This window comes from Callionymus lyra, chromosome 5 (assembly GCF_982586985.1).
Source record: "Callionymus lyra chromosome 5, fCalLyr1.hap1.1, whole genome shotgun sequence".
NCBI classification, from domain to species: domain Eukaryota; kingdom Metazoa; phylum Chordata; class Actinopteri; order Syngnathiformes; family Callionymidae; genus Callionymus; species Callionymus lyra.
Window position 1 is genome coordinate 12,355,551 of NC_141822.1, and position 17,345 is coordinate 12,372,895.

Below are 17,345 nucleotides of genomic sequence, written 5' to 3' on the forward strand. Positions count from 1 at the left end.
CATACATTTACTGCTGTGAAAAACACTTTTCCTCATTCTGGGACAAATAAAGTTAAATTAAATGTGGTTTATTGTTACCCTGTGATCCAATACTGAGGGAAGATTCCAAAATTGTGAAAATAAGATCTTGTGCAAACAAGCCCACCACAAGCGAGTCCTCTGGACCCGGCACAAGAGGAAGTAGAGATGGTTCGACCTCGTGATGGGAACCTAACGTGATAAGAATCATTGACGAGGAAAATCTTCTGCCCTCAGCCGGTGACGTGTGGAGATTCATTTTCAGCTGCAAAAACAACAACCAGTTCAGTCATGAAACAGGAAGTTGTTCGAAGATGAATCATGTGTTCGGTGTCATCGTCGGTTCCTTCTACTTTTGTTTTAATGATCTTCAATACAATGAATGAGATGTTCAACATTTAATAATAATGTATTTCAGAAAAAAAGAGTTAAACTATTTTTTATTTTTAAAAGAGTTCTGCCTGTTCTTTTATTTAGTTTTTTTTATAACAAAAAAAGATCCATCTTACCCGGGGTAGCTGGGATACAAACTATTCTCCCATTCGCATGTTCTCTTTTATGTGATTATTTTAACACTGTTGTTGTTCGACGTTTACTCGATCCCCTTTTTCTATATAAACTCAATCACCGTCTTTGTCTACTCAGGTATCCAAGAGTTTCCTGAAAACATCAAGAACTGCAAAGTGCTGGCGATCGTGGAGGCCAGCGTCAATCCCATATCCAAGTCAGTGTGCAGCTCAGCGTCTCTGAACCGAGCCCGTCCTTCACTTGTGTTCATGTTTTCTCTCCGTGTCTTCAGGCTTCCAGATGGTTTCACGCAGCTCCTCAGCCTGACGCAGCTCTATTTGAACGATGCCTTTCTGGAGTTCTTACCCGCCAGCTTTGGCAGGTGTGTGTTGGCATGCTTCTCAACAGGTTTTAAGCGTGTGTGCGTGGACATCAATGTGTAATCTTTCTGTACAGTTGTGCGTCATCGAAGCTACAAATGATTCTTCATAGTGGTTTTGAGTGACTTGTGTCTGTGTGGCAGGTTGACCAAACTACAGATCCTGGAGCTGAGAGAGAACCAGCTGAAGATGTTGCCAAAGTAAGTCCTATCTTGTACTTGAGTCCGTCGTCAACCCTGGTCAAGTACACGTTCACTTCTGGAGTGAACCTTTCATTCAGTGACCCCTCTGGTCCTCTTCACGTCTCCAACAGCCATGTTAGATTTCAGGGTGTCTCACAAAAGTCCCGCCCCCTGCAACTGTGACGAGGAGTCTTTTCTTCTTCGGCTGAAAAAGCCTTCCTCTGTCCTTCTTTCTCGGAGCTCTCTACCTCTAGTTTTAATTGTCACAACATCTCGTTTCTGATCCTTTCTCTGTAGGATCTCATCCCTCTATCCACCCTTTCCCTCTTCTCTGTTCTTCCTTTTCTCCTTCTTGATCATCTTTTGCATGTTCTGACATATCTCCTCTGATTTGCTCTAAGATAATCTCTCTTATCTCCTCAACTCATCATCGTCTCTACTTTCACCTCCTTGTCTTCTGTATTTCCACCCAGACTTCTTTAGCTTCTCCCTCGTTTTTTTCTCAACAGTCTCCATCTTGATCACCTCCTTTATCTCCTCAGAGTTCTTACATTTTCTCCTTCTTTGTCTCCTCTCATCCCTCAGATCTGTTTGTCTCATCTCTCCCTGCATGTCCTTCTTAACTGCTACTTTATCTTCCTTCTTGTTCTCCTCCGTTGTCGCCTCTCCAAGCTCTCCATATCTCACCTCTTGTTCTCCTTTCTTACCTCCTTTCCTTGTTCCCTTTATCTCCATTCAGAGAGCCTCCTTCACCTTCATCATCTCATACTTGATCTCATATTATCCCTCCAATAACATCATTAATCTTCTCTTACATCTCCTTCATTGTCTCCTTTGTAGCTTCAATTTTTTTCCTCTCCTCTTGAATCTCCCAGTAGCGTCCCTTCCTCTCTCTCTCTCTCCTTCCATTAGATGTCCCCCCTTTTCTCGCTATGATCCTCGTTCTCTCCCAGACATGACGAGCGACTCTGACAAAGGTTGCCGCAGCAACACGCAAACATCTCACTCATGTAAACAAACCATCTTCTTGGACAAAGAAGTGCAGACACTTCTCAGACCTCCAGCACGCCCCCCTGTCTGTGCAGAGGCTGATATCTGTGAATTCAAGAAATCTCCCCCACAACCCCCCGCTGGAGCGAAGGTGATCAGAACTCGACAGTTTCCAGACGATGCAACAGACTCTTAAACGTCTGGAGCTGCCGAGGCCTCCAGGGTCCAGTGAAGTCAGACGCAGCAGGAGTTTCTGGGAGAGAAGTTTAATGACCGTTTTCCAAAATAAAATCTCGTCCTCACTGATGGCCTCGCGTTTGACCCGGCTGGGAAGTCTTCCAGAACGTCTCCTGTCAACATAGTTTGATGTCAGTCGTCTTCTTTATTAGAAACAAACCGAGTTAGTTTTACGATGCAATCATCCTTTTTCCGTCTTTGTCAGATGTTATTACTTATTCACTCAACGCATTCTGCTGACCTGATCGTTCACTTTTCACATAATAGTTTAGTTCATATATATATATATATATATATATATATATATATATATATATATGATTTGAGATTATAATCCCATGTATTTGTGACAAAACTTTTGGTTTTCAATAACATTTTAAGAGACCAGACAGCCTCTCATATCCATTTACAGCACTTTATTAAAACTTTATTAAAACAAACATTAGGGAAATGCTTGGAAAACCCAGATGGGGAAACATCAAAGAAAATGTAAAAAAATAAAGGTGTTAACGATAGTGGGTGTAAAACTGTAAACAAATGATTTTCTAAGAGATTAAATATAATTGATCCAAATTTTCAATCTTATTAGAAACATGTTTTTGTTGTCCGACTCTGTGTCTTACTCGAGTAATTTTATTTAGATTACCGTTGAATGACCTATAAAGAGAAAATGACTAGTTTAATGGAAGGTTAAAAGGTTTTTAATGTCAACATTTATATAGACGCGTCCGATTATAACAGAATTGATGATGAAGTAAAGGAATTAAATGAGTTATATGGAGGACAAACACAGAGAAAAGATCCTGTAAGAGTGAAAAGATGATTTTGCAATCAGACTCGTACTTCCTCTTGGTAAATATAAATGTTGTTTGGCCCACAAGTCAAAGAGTTTGATCCTGTGTGTGTTTTACCTCTGCTGTAAACAACTCTTAACACGGTAATAATAGTCAAATTCATATCTTCCCAGTCATTAGTGAGATCCGTAGAATTTCTTTCTGCTTTCCCCTTTACTTTAATGTAGATATTCAATTCCGAATTTTATTAATTATTTAAAAAATAATATAACTTAAAACTAATTAATATTTTTACTTAATTTAGTAATTTGGGAATTTTTATGTTCTTCCATTCTCTCCATGGAGCTCCTCTCGGATGACGGAGGGTGTTTGTCGTAGAGGCGCCACAGAAGACTTGAAAGACTGAAGTCAAACACTCTAGTGAAGTGTGTCAGTATAGGATGAGCAAGCGACCTGATTGTCGAGAAAGCACTGGAGCGACGCCGCAGGGCGAGCGCGTCACATTTTCCATCTCAACAACGTCTTCGTGTCCAGGCCAGATTTATGCGCTCATAAAACGATCTGCTGGAGTAAAGTCCGGCACGTGAGGTTTCCAAAACATCCTGACGTTTGTTTTGGCTCGAGTGCTGCCCGTCTTGAAGTGTGTGTGTGTGTGTGTGTGTGTGAGACCGCAGCAGTGTAATGACCCTTTACTCTTTGTGTGTGTGTGCAGGAGCATGCAGAAGCTCACACAGCTGGAGAGACTGGACCTGGGGAGTAACGAATTCACAGAAGTGGTGAGTCACTCCAAGGCCTCGGCGGTCAGTTTGGTCATGTGATGTCCTGGATCAGACTCCACACACACCGACTGAACTCTTGACACCACTCTGTGTTTCGCACTCTCCGAGTCACGAGCGCACATCGTGGAGAGTGTACTACACATGTACAGTAACGGTCTCACAGTTTTACACTCTTTTGGAAAAACTCACACTGCTGCCGCACATACTGATGCACACACTCCCACACATGCTTGCTACACACATTGCCTTACTCACCATGACACACACATTCTCTCACACATTCCTTAAACACTGCATAATCTGGTTTTACAGTGAGTAACGGCGAAAACACTTTTGCAATGTTTGGACGCACAACTTCTCTTTGACAGTGCCAAGCAGAAAAAAAACACACCAGTGTCACACATTTTCTCATTAGTTGGGGTGTGAACACATTCTGACTCGCGCAACACAATAGTGACACTCGCACGTCTCACAAATAGAAACACACTCTTCCTTTAAACACAACAGACACTAGAGCTGCAACAGCACAAGATCGACAATAAACACATTGAAATTTAACGATATCACAAACTACTGCTGTAACACACACTTTAACACACGCTGTCAGACAAATTGTCACATGACTGACTCCCTCAACACACTTGCAGTAAGTACACGCACACCACTGTCAAACTTTGTCACACTGCATACTCGGTACACGCACGTTTACTTCTTACTTTCTAAGTTAAAACTATCACACAAATACACGTTTTATGTTCCTTTGAGACTTTATCTTCGCATTTATCACACATGCACGCTTAGATGCTCAGACACACTTCTCACTTCCTTTATTTCTGTCCGTCTGCAGCCTGAGGTGGTCGAGCATCTGACGGGACTGAAGGAGTTTTGGATGGACGTCAACAGACTGACCTTCCTGCCCGGGGTATTTCTCACAAACACGCACACCTGTCAATAATTGGAGGATGTTCCGGAGTTTTAAGAGTCTTTTAGGACTTCATGTTCCTGAGAAGATCTTGACGTTTGCGTTCTGATATCTGCAGATGTTAGGGACGCTGAAGCAGCTGCTCTACCTGGACGTGTCCAAGAACAACCTGGAGGTGGTGGACGAGCAGATCAGCGGCTGTGAGAACCTGCAAGACCTCCTTCTGTCCAACAACGCTCTGACGCAGCTGCCTGTCTCCATCGGTAACTACTTTTAAAGGCTTCCACATGTATCGATAATTAGATTATGTTGGGGGCGGGTTCTTGAAGAACCTTGTGATAGTTAAAGGAATTCTTATGGAAGTATGTCGGCGCCATCAGAATATCGAATGGTTGAATTTAATATTTACATTTTTTTAACTTGAATTCCTTTATTGAAATGGTTTTTTTTGTTTTTTTTTATATATATATTTTAATTTTTTTATACATTGAAAGGTCGGATTTTATTGAATAGTTGAATTCAATGATTTTTTTGATTTTTTTATAACTGAATTTTTTTCAATATATTTTCAAAAGGAATTAATATCTTTAAACACACAATTTAATATTCTTTTTTCCAATATTTAGAAAATCAATTTTAATTTTTTTATTTGTAGCCTTTTAGATTTAATCTAAACACTAACCATGATTGGCTGAACGTTCTGTACTCTTTTGATATTTTCTGGTGGCTCTGTTAACAACATTTTTATATTGAATTTAACAGGATAAGAATTAAAAAATATTTGATTTAGAAAATTCATTTTTAACTTATTTGAATTAGAATAAAAGATGAGAAAAATTGCAAAAATAAATAATTAAAAATTTAGCGAATGTATTTATTCAATTATAAAAACAACAACAAATGAAACCATTCAACATCCATCTATCAACATACAGTAAATATATAAATATAATAGTTTTTGTTCTTTTTTAATGAAATTCTTAAAAAACATTTAGTAAAAAAGTTTCAACATTTACAATTTTGTGCTGAAATACTTCAACAAATTCTGTCCGTAATCCAGTGGAAAGTTAAGTAAACGATGTAGTTCAACCATGTTCTGTGATGTTTAACACTCAGCAGACGTACAGATCACTCAGCTGTCGTTAGTTACGTGAAGTGGCATGTGACCCCACATGGGTCACATGCCACTAATTTGTAACTTATACTTGGTGCGGATGTGTTGTTGTCGGCTCTGTCGTCCCCTGTGGCTCCTTATTTGCGACAGAACCTTTTATACCAATTAGCAGCAGCGATGGTCGGTCCGGCATCAGCTGCTGAAGATCAATACATAGTTCCAGCTGTTTGTGTAATGACGCCTGAAACACATCTGACTCACAGGCCTCAACACTCGTCAGCCATGTCAGATCTCAGATCACATCTCAGTTCTATGTCCGTCATCTTCACGTCAGTCTAAGCTCCTGTTTCTGTTGACAGTCGTTTACGTTCTAGATCAGGTCTCAAACTCGACAATTCTTGTGGAGACTGGGCTCGATTTAAAGGCAGTTTTTGATGTGATTTTTATTTTGTCGTTTATTTTATGGATTATTGTGTGGTTTCACCGTGAATTTGTGGCTTCTTTTCACATTATTTGTGTTAATTTATTTTATAAGTCACTTCCATCTTAACTATAGAAATGATAACATTTGATGTCATGATCTTTATCCTTTAACCACCACAAATAAATGAATAAATAATTCAATAAAAATAGAGTCCTTTGCCCGGCCTACTCTCATAAACACTTGTGGATGGAGGGCCACACAAAATCATGTAAAAGGCTTAAAGTTGCCCGTCGGCCACCAAGAATTTTTATTTTCATCTTTTGACTGCTCCAACCTGGGTTTTAAGCAAACCTTAGTGTCTGCTTCCTCTGGTTTAAGAATTGACCTCAGCTATGGTCTGCCAGACTCGCTGTATCTGATTCATTTGGTTGTTTTTATTATCAGGTTCTCTAAAGAAACTCACGGCCCTGAAAGTGGACGAGAACCAGCTGGTGTGTCTTCCAGACTCTGTCGGAGGGTAAGTGTGTCCTCGTCTTCTTTATTATTTAACACTATATTTTTCTTAATTATTACTATTATTTGCTTTGTTTTTTAATACTTTATTTTATTTTTGGTGGAAGAAAAACAGAAGCTGTTTAAATAAGGTTTTTATTTCCTTCCCTTGAATGTTGTATAATGGGAGTTGCCAGCAGAAGAATTAAACAGTTTACCTGATAATAAACTCTCCTTTCTGTCCTCCTTCCTCTTTGTGCTGTTAGGATTAAATGTGCTTCAGTGCTTTGACACATCAGTTGTACTTGTTCACCACTATATTATTGTGTCCTCCTTTCGTCTGCCACTCACTTTCACGATGGTCCATCTCTGATTTATTAGATCTGCTCCGCTCTGTCAGCGTAATTGAATGATTTCTTGGAAGCTCTTAAGTAGGCTGTGGTTGCCAACAATCGAGATGATATCAATGATCTCAGACGGTCCAAAGTCTGGCCTTTAACTCTCCCTGGATGTTTGCCCAGCTCGACATAATCCTCTGTGTTGTTTCCCTCTGTCACTGCATCGTCTTCCTCCAGGTTAACAAACATTCTAAACACCAAACATGTGGCTCCTTACCTGTCGACAGAGATTATAACTTTAATTCAATCCCACTCACGGACATCCTAAGTAGACTCGTGTCTCTTTGAAAAAGATTGTCATTCTCTGGCATTTAAATCTCCCCCTCTAATCACTATGTTAAACAAGATACAGTGATGTTATCTTCAGTTCAAAGTCGTCTCCTCTGTCCTGTCTCAGGCTGACGTCTCTGGACGAGCTGGACTGCAGCTTCAACGAGATCGAGGCGCTGCCCGCCACCATCGGACAGTGTGTCAACATCAGAACCTTCGCCGCCGATCACAACTTCCTCACACAACTCCCCCCTGAGGTGAGGGCATCAAATGACTCTCGTGTCCAAACTTTTCCACAGTGGAAGTTCTCCTCACCCCTGACCACAAATGCTCTCACTGTCTCCACACATCCCTGTATCATCCGCAAACATCACGGTCCCTCGCCTCGTCTGTGACGTCACTCTCTTGCCGTACCGATGACAGATTGTTGTTTCCTGTTTCAGATGGGAAACTGGAAGAACGCCACCGTGCTCTTCCTGCACTCCAACAAGCTGGAGAGTCTCCCTGAAGAGCTGGGCGACATGCAGAAGCTGAAGGTGATCAACCTCAGCAACAACAAGTGAGTCTCGGAGAACTTTTGCTCCTCAGATCGATCTCATACTGATCCAAAAATAAAGTTATGAAATGATTGTAAAATATTAAATTGTTGCGTTAAATATATATTTTTATTTTCGTAATGAATAAACCACATTTATTCCTTTATTATCACAGCCCCTCAAAATATTGACCACAAAGACGTGTTCTTTGTTAATCTAAATGAAAACTCTGTCTTTCCTCCAGATTGAAAAATCTTCCGTACAGTTTTACCAAACTGAGCCAGATGACTGCGATGTGGTTGTCGGAAAACCAGGTGAGTTCATCAGAGCAATGGAGTAGGGGGTTCATGCTTGACCCGATCCGTGGTGCTGTGATTGAGTTCATATGATTAAAAGGAAGCGTGAGCAGTTTAATTTAATGGCTGACTGTTGTGAAGGTCTGTCAAGCAGAAAGAAAAAAGGGACAAAAAAAGTTGGATGGCAAAACTTTCAATATAAATCACAAAAAAACTAAGTTAGTTAACATAAATTAAAAGACTTTCCATTTATATTGAGGGACATGAAAGACTCGAAAAAGATGAAGATATAGAGAACATGGCTTGAAACGTTTTTAAATTACATTTTTCATCAACTACAAAAGTCTTTGTTAAAACCAAAATAATTAAGACGGGCTTGACTCGTGCAGTAGACCATGCTCTTCACTACGTGACCGCACAACTGCTTTACAGCAGTGGGCAGGTTTTTTATTAATTTCCTTCATGGCTAAAGTACTGAGAGCACTTGTGGTCTGTGGCCTCTGGAGGTACTTAAGTTTTACTTCACTTTATTTCGTTTTCAGTGGTTAACACTGTAGCAACTCTAGAGGGAGCCAGAAATAGTTTTCTTAAATCTTCCTAGTGCGGCTTTAACATGTCTAGTCTCTCTGACTCACGACCATGGGTCTCTCCTCTGTCTCCCACAGTCCAAAGCCCTGATCCCTCTGCAGAAGGAGGAGGACCGAGAGACCCAGAAGACGGTGCTGACCAACTACATGTTCCCCCAGCAGACCAGGACTGAAGACTGTGAGTAGTTTTGTCCGTCCAGACCTCCGCCGTGTTGTCTGTATAACATAGCTAGTTACATTTCCACTGTCTAGTTGCGACTTATGCTTGGTTTCTTTCAAAATAACTACACATGTTGCCCTTTTATAAACATGTATTGCTTGTTGCTAATGCCTATTTTTAAGTACTCATTTCCGATCAGTTCAAAAGGGAGTATTATACTAACGTATTATCAAATGTTGATTGGCCATCTGTGTAGTCCTAGTTTCACCCCAGTCTCTTGTATTGAGGCTGTGCAGTAAATAGAGGTTGAAAGCCTTGAAGCTAAACCAGTTCTATACGACAAAGGAGCCTTTTCTGGGAACGAGGCGTCGATACAGAATGTATTCGGGATTCTGTCAACCGATGACGTAGCATTTTTCACTTTAGATCAGAGGATTTACATTTTTTGTATTCAAATAAACCTTGGGATTAACATTGTACAAACATTCTCACTGCACTTTCAGTGACTAGTTGGCTGACAATACGTTCTTTTCTCGACCTTACCGTTATGTTAATTTCTGCGTCCACATTTTTTCAATCTTTTCTCGGGCTTCTGAATGTTGTCGGGCAGAAAAACATCTTCATTTTTGTTGCCAAAAAATATCTTTGTTGAACCTTAACGGATATTAAAGAGTTAACTGATATTTCTGTGTCAAGGTGCTTTGATGGTAAAGTTTTTAACGGGTAGAATTAGAAATTATTTTTTTTGTAAACCAACAAAAACAAGTCCCTAACTGACTGAAACATTTCAACGTTATTGATGTTTTTACTGTCCTGCGTTTGTCCCAATCAAAATATTTTCGTGTACAAGTAGTATTAATTTTTTCACGTACCAGTGACGTTCTATCACGTTGAGTCTTGTCGTCGAGTCGTCCAACTTTATTCCAGTTCATTTGTAGTTACACTTGTGACTTGACACACTTGTGATAATATGATTCTCAAGTGTCTGATTAAGGCCAAACATGTGACTGGACCGCGAGACGTTATGTGAGCAACTTCTCTCGATGTGTGAGTTTTGGTGACCAGCAGAATCGGATCGCTTCAACTTGACCCGACTGGGCCACCGGCTCGAGTCTTATCTGTGGGGTCGTTTGTCTGACAGGTGACCCGCACTGCTCCTCGACTGCATCTTTTATAAGTCACCTGGCTACCTGAGGCGGCGGCCGAAACCCGAGCCGCGTCTGTTGTAAAGCCGGTGTTGGCGCCGTGTCACATGATCAGTCACTGACCTGCAGCTTCTGCTTCCAGAGTAATTAGTGTTTCACACCTCGCCCCGCTCTCGTCTCTGACCCGGTGACCCGCCTGAAGGGCAAACTCAAACCTGTTCTTTTTTAGGCAAGATCTGATGTCCCTGCTTCTGTTGTCATGGTGCTGAGCGACACCTGGTGGTCGGGGCTGGACTTGCATCCGTGTCATTTAAATAAACTCTTGTTCCCCTGCAGACATTCCCAACTCTGACTCCGAGAGCTTCAATCCGGTGCTGTGGGAGGAGCAACGGAAGCACCGAGCTCAAGTGGCCTTCGAGTGCGACGAGGACAAAGACGAGAGAGAGACGCCTCCAAAGGTAAGAGAGACCCACACAAATGGTAGAACAAATGCTGCCATCTACACACACTGAGTCATATCAGGATCTGAGATTGTGCAACAGGACACAAAAACTCCTGATCCACCTGTGGTGGTGACTCCAGTCCATAGTTTGCAATAGTTCCTTTACAAACATACAATACAGATGTAAGATTTGGACAAATTACATTTTAGTTTTTCAGTTTTATTCTTATTCTGAAAAAAAGGAAAATATAGAAATAATTGAGAAAATACGAGGAGAGAAAATGAAAAAAATCACAGAAGTAACAAAATGTTCCATGACATTTAAATTGCATTTAAATTGTATATTATCTCATTGTATTTTATTTATTTTTTTAAACGTTTTTATTGGATTTCTTTCATAATATGTATATCAAACATACCCATCATTGATGAAAAAAGAGCACATCAACAACAACAATTAAAATAATGATAAAAAGTAAAATATAAAAGTAACTTGAATAAAGTAGTACGTTTGCTCTAATAACAAAAAACTATTTGAAGAGTTTTAGTCAGCGTTAGGTTCTGTCCGTATTATTTAGTAACATTAGGTGAGTCGTTCCTGAGAATTACTGATTCTGATTTGAGGTCTACTTTTAAATACAGGACCTGATGCACCATCAGGTGAAGTGAACCCCAAAGAAACCCTGACATATGTTTCCTTTGGGTCAATTTACACGCGTTTATGTCAGAACTGGTGACGTAATGGTGTCATTCCTACATATGGGACATGGTGTATCAAGTTTGTGTTTTCTTGGGTAACTCTCGCAACTTCTCTCCTCCAGGAGGGGAACCTCAAGCGCTACCCGACGCCGTACCCCGACGAGCTGAAGAACATGGTGAAGACGGCTCAGTCGGTGGCTCACCGCCTGAAGGAGGACGACTGTGACGAGTCGGGAAGGGAAACGAAACCTGTGGAGAGGATTGTTGTCGGCCTGCAGGACGTCGGCGTGAAGGTACAGAAGGAAGTGACGGCTACACTTCCATGAGTGATTATAATTCATCATCAACATATTCTTAATTATGGGGGTGTATTGGCAGGAATCTGGATGTACGATCATGATACCAGGGCAACGATGTGACATATATATATATTGTACAAGGATATATTTGTAGTACTGTCGAGTACTTGACTCTGGTTTTGCAGAATTTATAGATTTGTTTGTCCAAACATCAGCTTTAAAAGCTGCTGGAATTGACTGTATCCTCTCGTCCTTAGTTATCACCCGGTATCTTGAAGGAAGACTTTACAAAAATTAACACTACAAATATATTCAATTGTAAATAAAAACACATCATTTATTTTTTACACACTTTATTGAAATACAAACCATAAAATGACTATGATAAAAACAAAAGTAACATTTATTTCATTTTGATCTTTACAGTGCTGTTGCATGTCGATATATTATGGTATTTCCTTCACTATTAATACCATGAAGTGCTTTTGTGACGCGCTTGTGTAACTTTTGTATCTTGATGTAAATTAATTATATCTAATGACTGTGCTCATAATACAACAAGTAGTTAAAATGCTGATTTAATCGACACTTGTATTAGTGGCTGCTGAGGTGGTGGAGAAATCAAGCTCCCCAGTGTTTCGGACACCCTACACTACCATTTAACTCGAGGTCAAAGTTTCTTACTTCAAACATCTCAATTCTCTCCCCTGGTCTCTGTGCAGGTGATAGAAATGCCGTGTGCGAACGGCGTCCCGTCAGAGTCCAGCATCTCTCTGTCCACCAGCGGTCAGAACTTTCCCACATCAGAGTCCAGAGAAGCTTCAGAGTCTTTCAGCTCCCAGAACATGACCCTCAAGTCTTCAGAGGCCTCCATGATGAACCACGAAGACACACTGGAGGTGAGGTGCACTGCAGCTTCCTCCAGATGTGGGCGGAGCCTGACGAGGTCTTCCTTTCAGGATTCTGAGGAGCTGTCTGATGAAGAGGAGATGAAGATCGCTGAGATGAGGCCTCCTCTGATCGAGATCTCCATCAACCAGCCCAAAGTGGTGACCCTGAGTAAAGACAAGAAAGGTATGAGGAGGAGGATGATGAAGATCATAATGAGAAGAATCATGATGACGATGATGATGATACTCACTGATGATGGTTCTGTCCACAGATGACGGGAAAGATGCCGACTCTCTGCTGGACGACACGGTCGCCAACAGCAACCAGAACAACAGCAACTGTTCGTCTCCGTCCCGCATGTCGGACTCTGTGTCTCTGACCACGGACAGCAGTCAGGACAACTCTCTGTGTACTCCAGAGCGTGAGGCCAAGATGCCCTTCCTGCCCAAGAGCAGGTCAGTCGGCTGTCGCCGTGACAACCTCTCAGTCTGTGTGATTTCAATGTGTCTTGACTTGTGTTGTACACCTGTTTCCTGTATCTGTTGCCTGGTTTTGTGGTTTGTTTGCGTCTGCGGTGTGTGTGTGTGTGTGGGTGTCGTGTTACATTTCCCTTTAAAAAAAAAAAGTTTTTGTGTGTTTTATTCATTTTTGGTTTCCTCAGAAACTGTTTTTGTTTGTCCTTATGTGTATGTGCTTGTTCAGTGTTTGTGTTTCTGGGTCATTTTTGACTGATAAAATGGTTTGTGTGCGCGCGTGAACTGTGTGCGTTTGCCCGTCTAGCGGGTCCGTCAACTTTGTGTGCTTCATTTGTTAGAGTGCGTGTCAAGTGTGTCTGTCCAGGGATTGTGTTAAATGTGCTCATGCGTTTATCCATTGTGTATCAAATTTGTGCGTGCGTTTCAAGTGCCTGTGTCAAATGTGCACGTCCAGTGCGTGTCAAATGTGCACGATCAGTGTGTGTCCATTGTGAGTCAAATGTGCACATGTTTTTCAAGTGTGTCTGTCAAATGTGCATGTTTGTGTCAAGTGTTTGTGTGTCCAGTGTGCGTTTGCCTGTCAAGTGTGTGAGTCTAAATGAGTGTGCCTGTGTGCAGAGTGTGTTGCATTTGTGGGTTTATCTGAGGTTTGATGATGTGAAGAGTCACATCTGATGTTGTCGTCTCCAGGCACGAGGACGAGAACATGAACCGTCCTAAAGACGCCCCTCGCCTGCTGCACAACGGTAACGGCTCCGAGACCTCCCTGCAGGCCCTGCTGAGGGCGCCAGAGAGGCCCGGTGACTACGACCTGACCATGGAGGCCAGACTGGCCTTCCTGGAGAAGGGCATCAACAACGGGGTGGGCGACTCGTACTCCAAGTGGGACCAGATCAACATGAACGTGTCCAAGCTGCCCACCGACAACATGCTGCGGCTGCACGACACCACCGGTTCCGTGGAGGTGGACTCCGGGTCGCACTTCTCCAACGACAACATCCACCACTTCCAGAACGGAAACCAGCCGCTCGGCGAAGTCCACCGGAGCCTGGTGACCCGAGCCGACTCGTCCGGAGTGACCTGCAGCAGCGACATGTCTCTGTCCCGCAGCACCGAGGAGCTGTCGCCCGAGCGGCGCTGCCCGACTCTGCAGGTGGTCAAGGCCCAGAGCGTGGGCAACATCGAGGCTGGCGGCATGAAGGTCTACTCCTTCGACACGGACGTGGACCCGTACAATCAGTCCATCGGACCTCCCGCCGCAGCCGGACCTCCGGGTCAGAGCATCGTACGCAGCAAGTCGGCCTCGCTGCTCAACGACCAGACGATGCAGGTCTACTCGAGTCCTTACCCATCGTCCTCTGAGCAGACGGCCTCCTCCAGACCTCCGGCCGGCACCAGGTACCCCGCTCCGTCCAGCATGGCGCTGGGCCTCCCCCCTCCTCAATACAATGTTCAGTACACAAACAGTGCCAACCCCAAAGAGGGTATGTGGGCACAGAGACCACCAGACCACCAGGTCTATCACCAGCCCCCGCCTCCCTCGCACTCCCTCGCCAACACTAACTTCTCCAACCGCAACCAGGCTCCTCCGTACCCCGTGCAGCGGGTCGCCACCAAACCCTCGGGGGACATGTGGGCTAAAGGGGCTCAGCCCAGGAGCAACACCCTGCAGAGGCAGAGCAGCACCTCCTCCACCTCTTCGGTGGGGGACCCCAGGAGGATGCAGCTCCCCGAGGGGGAGTACCTGACGTACAGGGACATTCACACGCTCGCCCGGGGGCCGCTGGCCATGAGCCACACACACAGACCTCTGTCTGCTCGCACATACAGCATCGACATGCCCGGGGCCATCCGGCCAGTGAGCGGGCGCCCCCAGCCTCAGGACCTCCCGGAGAGAACCATGTCGGTCAGTGACTTCAACTACCAGCAGGGGAGTCCCAGCAAGAGACCCAACTCCCGGGTCAACTCAGAGCACTCGCTCCTGGACGGTCCTGGGGCGGCGGGTCTGGGAGGAGGCAGGGTCCCGGCCGACTGGAGGGACCAGGTCATGCGGCACATCGAGGCCAAGAAGCTGGAAAAGGTAAGAACGAAGGTTGTTTGATATCAAAACGATAACGATGGTATCAAGAGTTCAAGTGACGCAGAGGTTTTTGAAGGTTGTCTGTGGATGTAGGTTCACACTTTGACACATGTGTTTGTGTTGTTCACCCCCTCACTGCCCTCGCATGCTTGTTATGGAAGAAGTTTTTATAAATGAAAACCTATTTCATGGACAGTAAAGATTTTGTGTCTAGGAACTAACATGTTGCAACTTTACTTTCTGCTGGTTTCATTTTTATTCTTTTATGTCGATTCCATTCGAAGACTTGGAGCATGAAATCTGATCAAGGTGATTCGTGGTCATGAGCAAAAACGTGTTTTTGATTTTTATGCTCTATTATATACATTTTATTTAAAGATTAACAATGTTGATCATCATACAATGACTATAGACTTGAAGTCAAATTGATGTTAAATTAATATATTATTTAATTTTGAAGGATAATAAGAACTTAATATCAAATTAAAAATAATGGAAATGTAGTTTGGATTTTAGTCCTAAAATAAATAACTAGTGATATTCATTAGAGTTGTGTATTGTCAATATCTGTCGATATGATGTGTATTATAATACTGTGAAAACCTTAATGTAGAATGCCAGGATCTCACAGGATTTCTCCGTTCCTTTAGCTACAGAGGATGTAATGAATTTCGCCATCTAGTGGCTTTAGGTTTAATTACAACACAAAAATGAACAATCACTGTGAATATTAGCATGTTAATTAACACAAAAAATGAATTATTATATTTTTAAACAATATTGAAATATAAACCATAAATAACTATGATAAAAATAACAGGATTTGAAATAAACTAATAAATACATTTATTTAAGTTAATTAATAATGAAGAAATCGGTACATTGCTTTAAAATATCAATATGGTACAGTAATTAAACGTGATATTTAAATGATCAATATTTTACTACACCTTCTCCGGTTCTATAGTGTAACTGTACCCATGTGGGGCCACATAACAATAGTCAAAGGGCTGCTTGGGGCCCCGTTCCATCTTTTGCCATGGTCTACTTTAGAAAGTCAAGTTGAGGGCGTGGTCTGTAGGGGGCGCTGAGGCCACACCAAGGTGTTTAGGCGAACAGGCACTAAATGTCTTCCAGCTCTGGTGCACTAACATGTGTGTCGCTGCATGCTGTCGTGTGTTCACTGTCATCTCTCTGTGTCTCCCATCGTCCACTCTGGGCTGCATGACTCCCGTCCACACGCCAGAGCGCTCTGTCTCGGTCCTATAACCTCCCTCTGTCCGCTCTGAACTGGTCCCAGTCCAGCAGCTGCAGAGACGTGCGCTGCAGCCAAACCTCTCTGCTGTTTAGTGGCAGAGATGGACCGTCCAGCGCCGCTCTGAACTTCTCTGTGAGTACTTGTTGTGGACCCTCCTGTAGGGGGAGCTGAGGACAGACCTCCGACCCTCCCTCCGTCCGCCTGCTTCACTCCTGGTTCTTTGCTGCTTCCAAGCTTCATGTTAACATCTCGCTTTACTCGTCTTCTACAATCTCAGTAGTGGAATAGGTTTGATGACGGATCAACTCTCAGAAGTTACTTCAGAGTCTTAAGTCTATTCAAAGTATTACGGTACTTTTTACTGGGAATATTGATATGTAAAGGTACAAATTCACCTTTTTTTATCGACTTACACACAAGTCGACTGACAGGTCGTAGATTTTTATCCCACTATGTTGGGCAGAAGCATTGCTACCGTAATACCTTGAGAAGAAGAGCTGCTCATTTTCAACCTCAATCAAAGTGCAATTCTCAAATTTTTTTCCTGCATGTTTAATAAATATATGCTTTTTCATCTTCACCATGAGGTCAACTTCATCCAAAAAAAGAATTACCGTAAAACACTTTTAAATTAGATGAGCAAATGTATTACAGTATAATACAATAAAAAACAAACATTAATATCATTTGTAGTAGATATATATTTTATAAGTTTATCTTTATTCTAAAATGTAATATCCGCACTAAACTTTAAACTGATTTTGTTTAACAATATTAATGTCAAAACTTTGACACCACAGGAAGACGTGCACCTCGTCCTCAGTCAATTCTGACTTTAAAACTAAAGATTCAAACTTCTGAAGTAAACAAACAAAGACGTCTTTGTGGGGTTGGATTGATTTAGATGAGAATAGAATGTTAATTAAATCACAGAAATAGTATCAAGATCTTTGTTGAACCACAAAAGAA

At 42.4% G+C, this 17,345-nt stretch overlaps 1 protein-coding gene and 1 long non-coding RNA gene across 3 annotated transcripts in view; one reads left to right on the top strand and one right to left on the bottom strand.

The window, feature by feature from the left end:
• Positions 1 to 17,345, top strand: part of erbin (erbb2 interacting protein) — a 48,959-nt gene that overhangs the window by 27,387 nt on the left and 4,227 nt on the right. The window contains exons 5-22 of one of the 2 annotated variants that reach the window (XM_087790971.1): positions 664 to 742; positions 818 to 907; positions 1,049 to 1,105; positions 3,821 to 3,884; positions 4,735 to 4,809; positions 4,928 to 5,072; positions 6,792 to 6,864; positions 7,635 to 7,764; positions 7,951 to 8,066; positions 8,288 to 8,357; positions 9,005 to 9,104; positions 10,568 to 10,689; positions 11,495 to 11,665; positions 12,394 to 12,570; positions 12,631 to 12,745; positions 12,834 to 13,017; positions 13,729 to 15,118; positions 16,365 to 16,508. In XM_087790971.1, the coding sequence (XP_087647097.1) occupies positions 664 to 742; positions 818 to 907; positions 1,049 to 1,105; positions 3,821 to 3,884; positions 4,735 to 4,809; positions 4,928 to 5,072; positions 6,792 to 6,864; positions 7,635 to 7,764; positions 7,951 to 8,066; positions 8,288 to 8,357; positions 9,005 to 9,104; positions 10,568 to 10,689; positions 11,495 to 11,665; positions 12,394 to 12,570; positions 12,631 to 12,745; positions 12,834 to 13,017; positions 13,729 to 15,118; positions 16,365 to 16,508 (3,302 nt within the window). The remainder of the gene's footprint in view (positions 1 to 663; positions 743 to 817; positions 908 to 1,048; positions 1,106 to 3,820; positions 3,885 to 4,734; positions 4,810 to 4,927; positions 5,073 to 6,791; positions 6,865 to 7,634; positions 7,765 to 7,950; positions 8,067 to 8,287; positions 8,358 to 9,004; positions 9,105 to 10,567; positions 10,690 to 11,494; positions 11,666 to 12,393; positions 12,571 to 12,630; positions 12,746 to 12,833; positions 13,018 to 13,728; positions 15,119 to 16,364; positions 16,509 to 17,345) is intronic. The other variant, XM_087790972.1, reaches the window with a different exon arrangement.
• The window catches only part of LOC148079423 (uncharacterized), a 58,547-nt gene that overhangs the window by 26,459 nt on the left and 14,743 nt on the right, over positions 1 to 17,345 (bottom strand). The gene's annotated exons all lie outside the window — the stretch shown is intronic.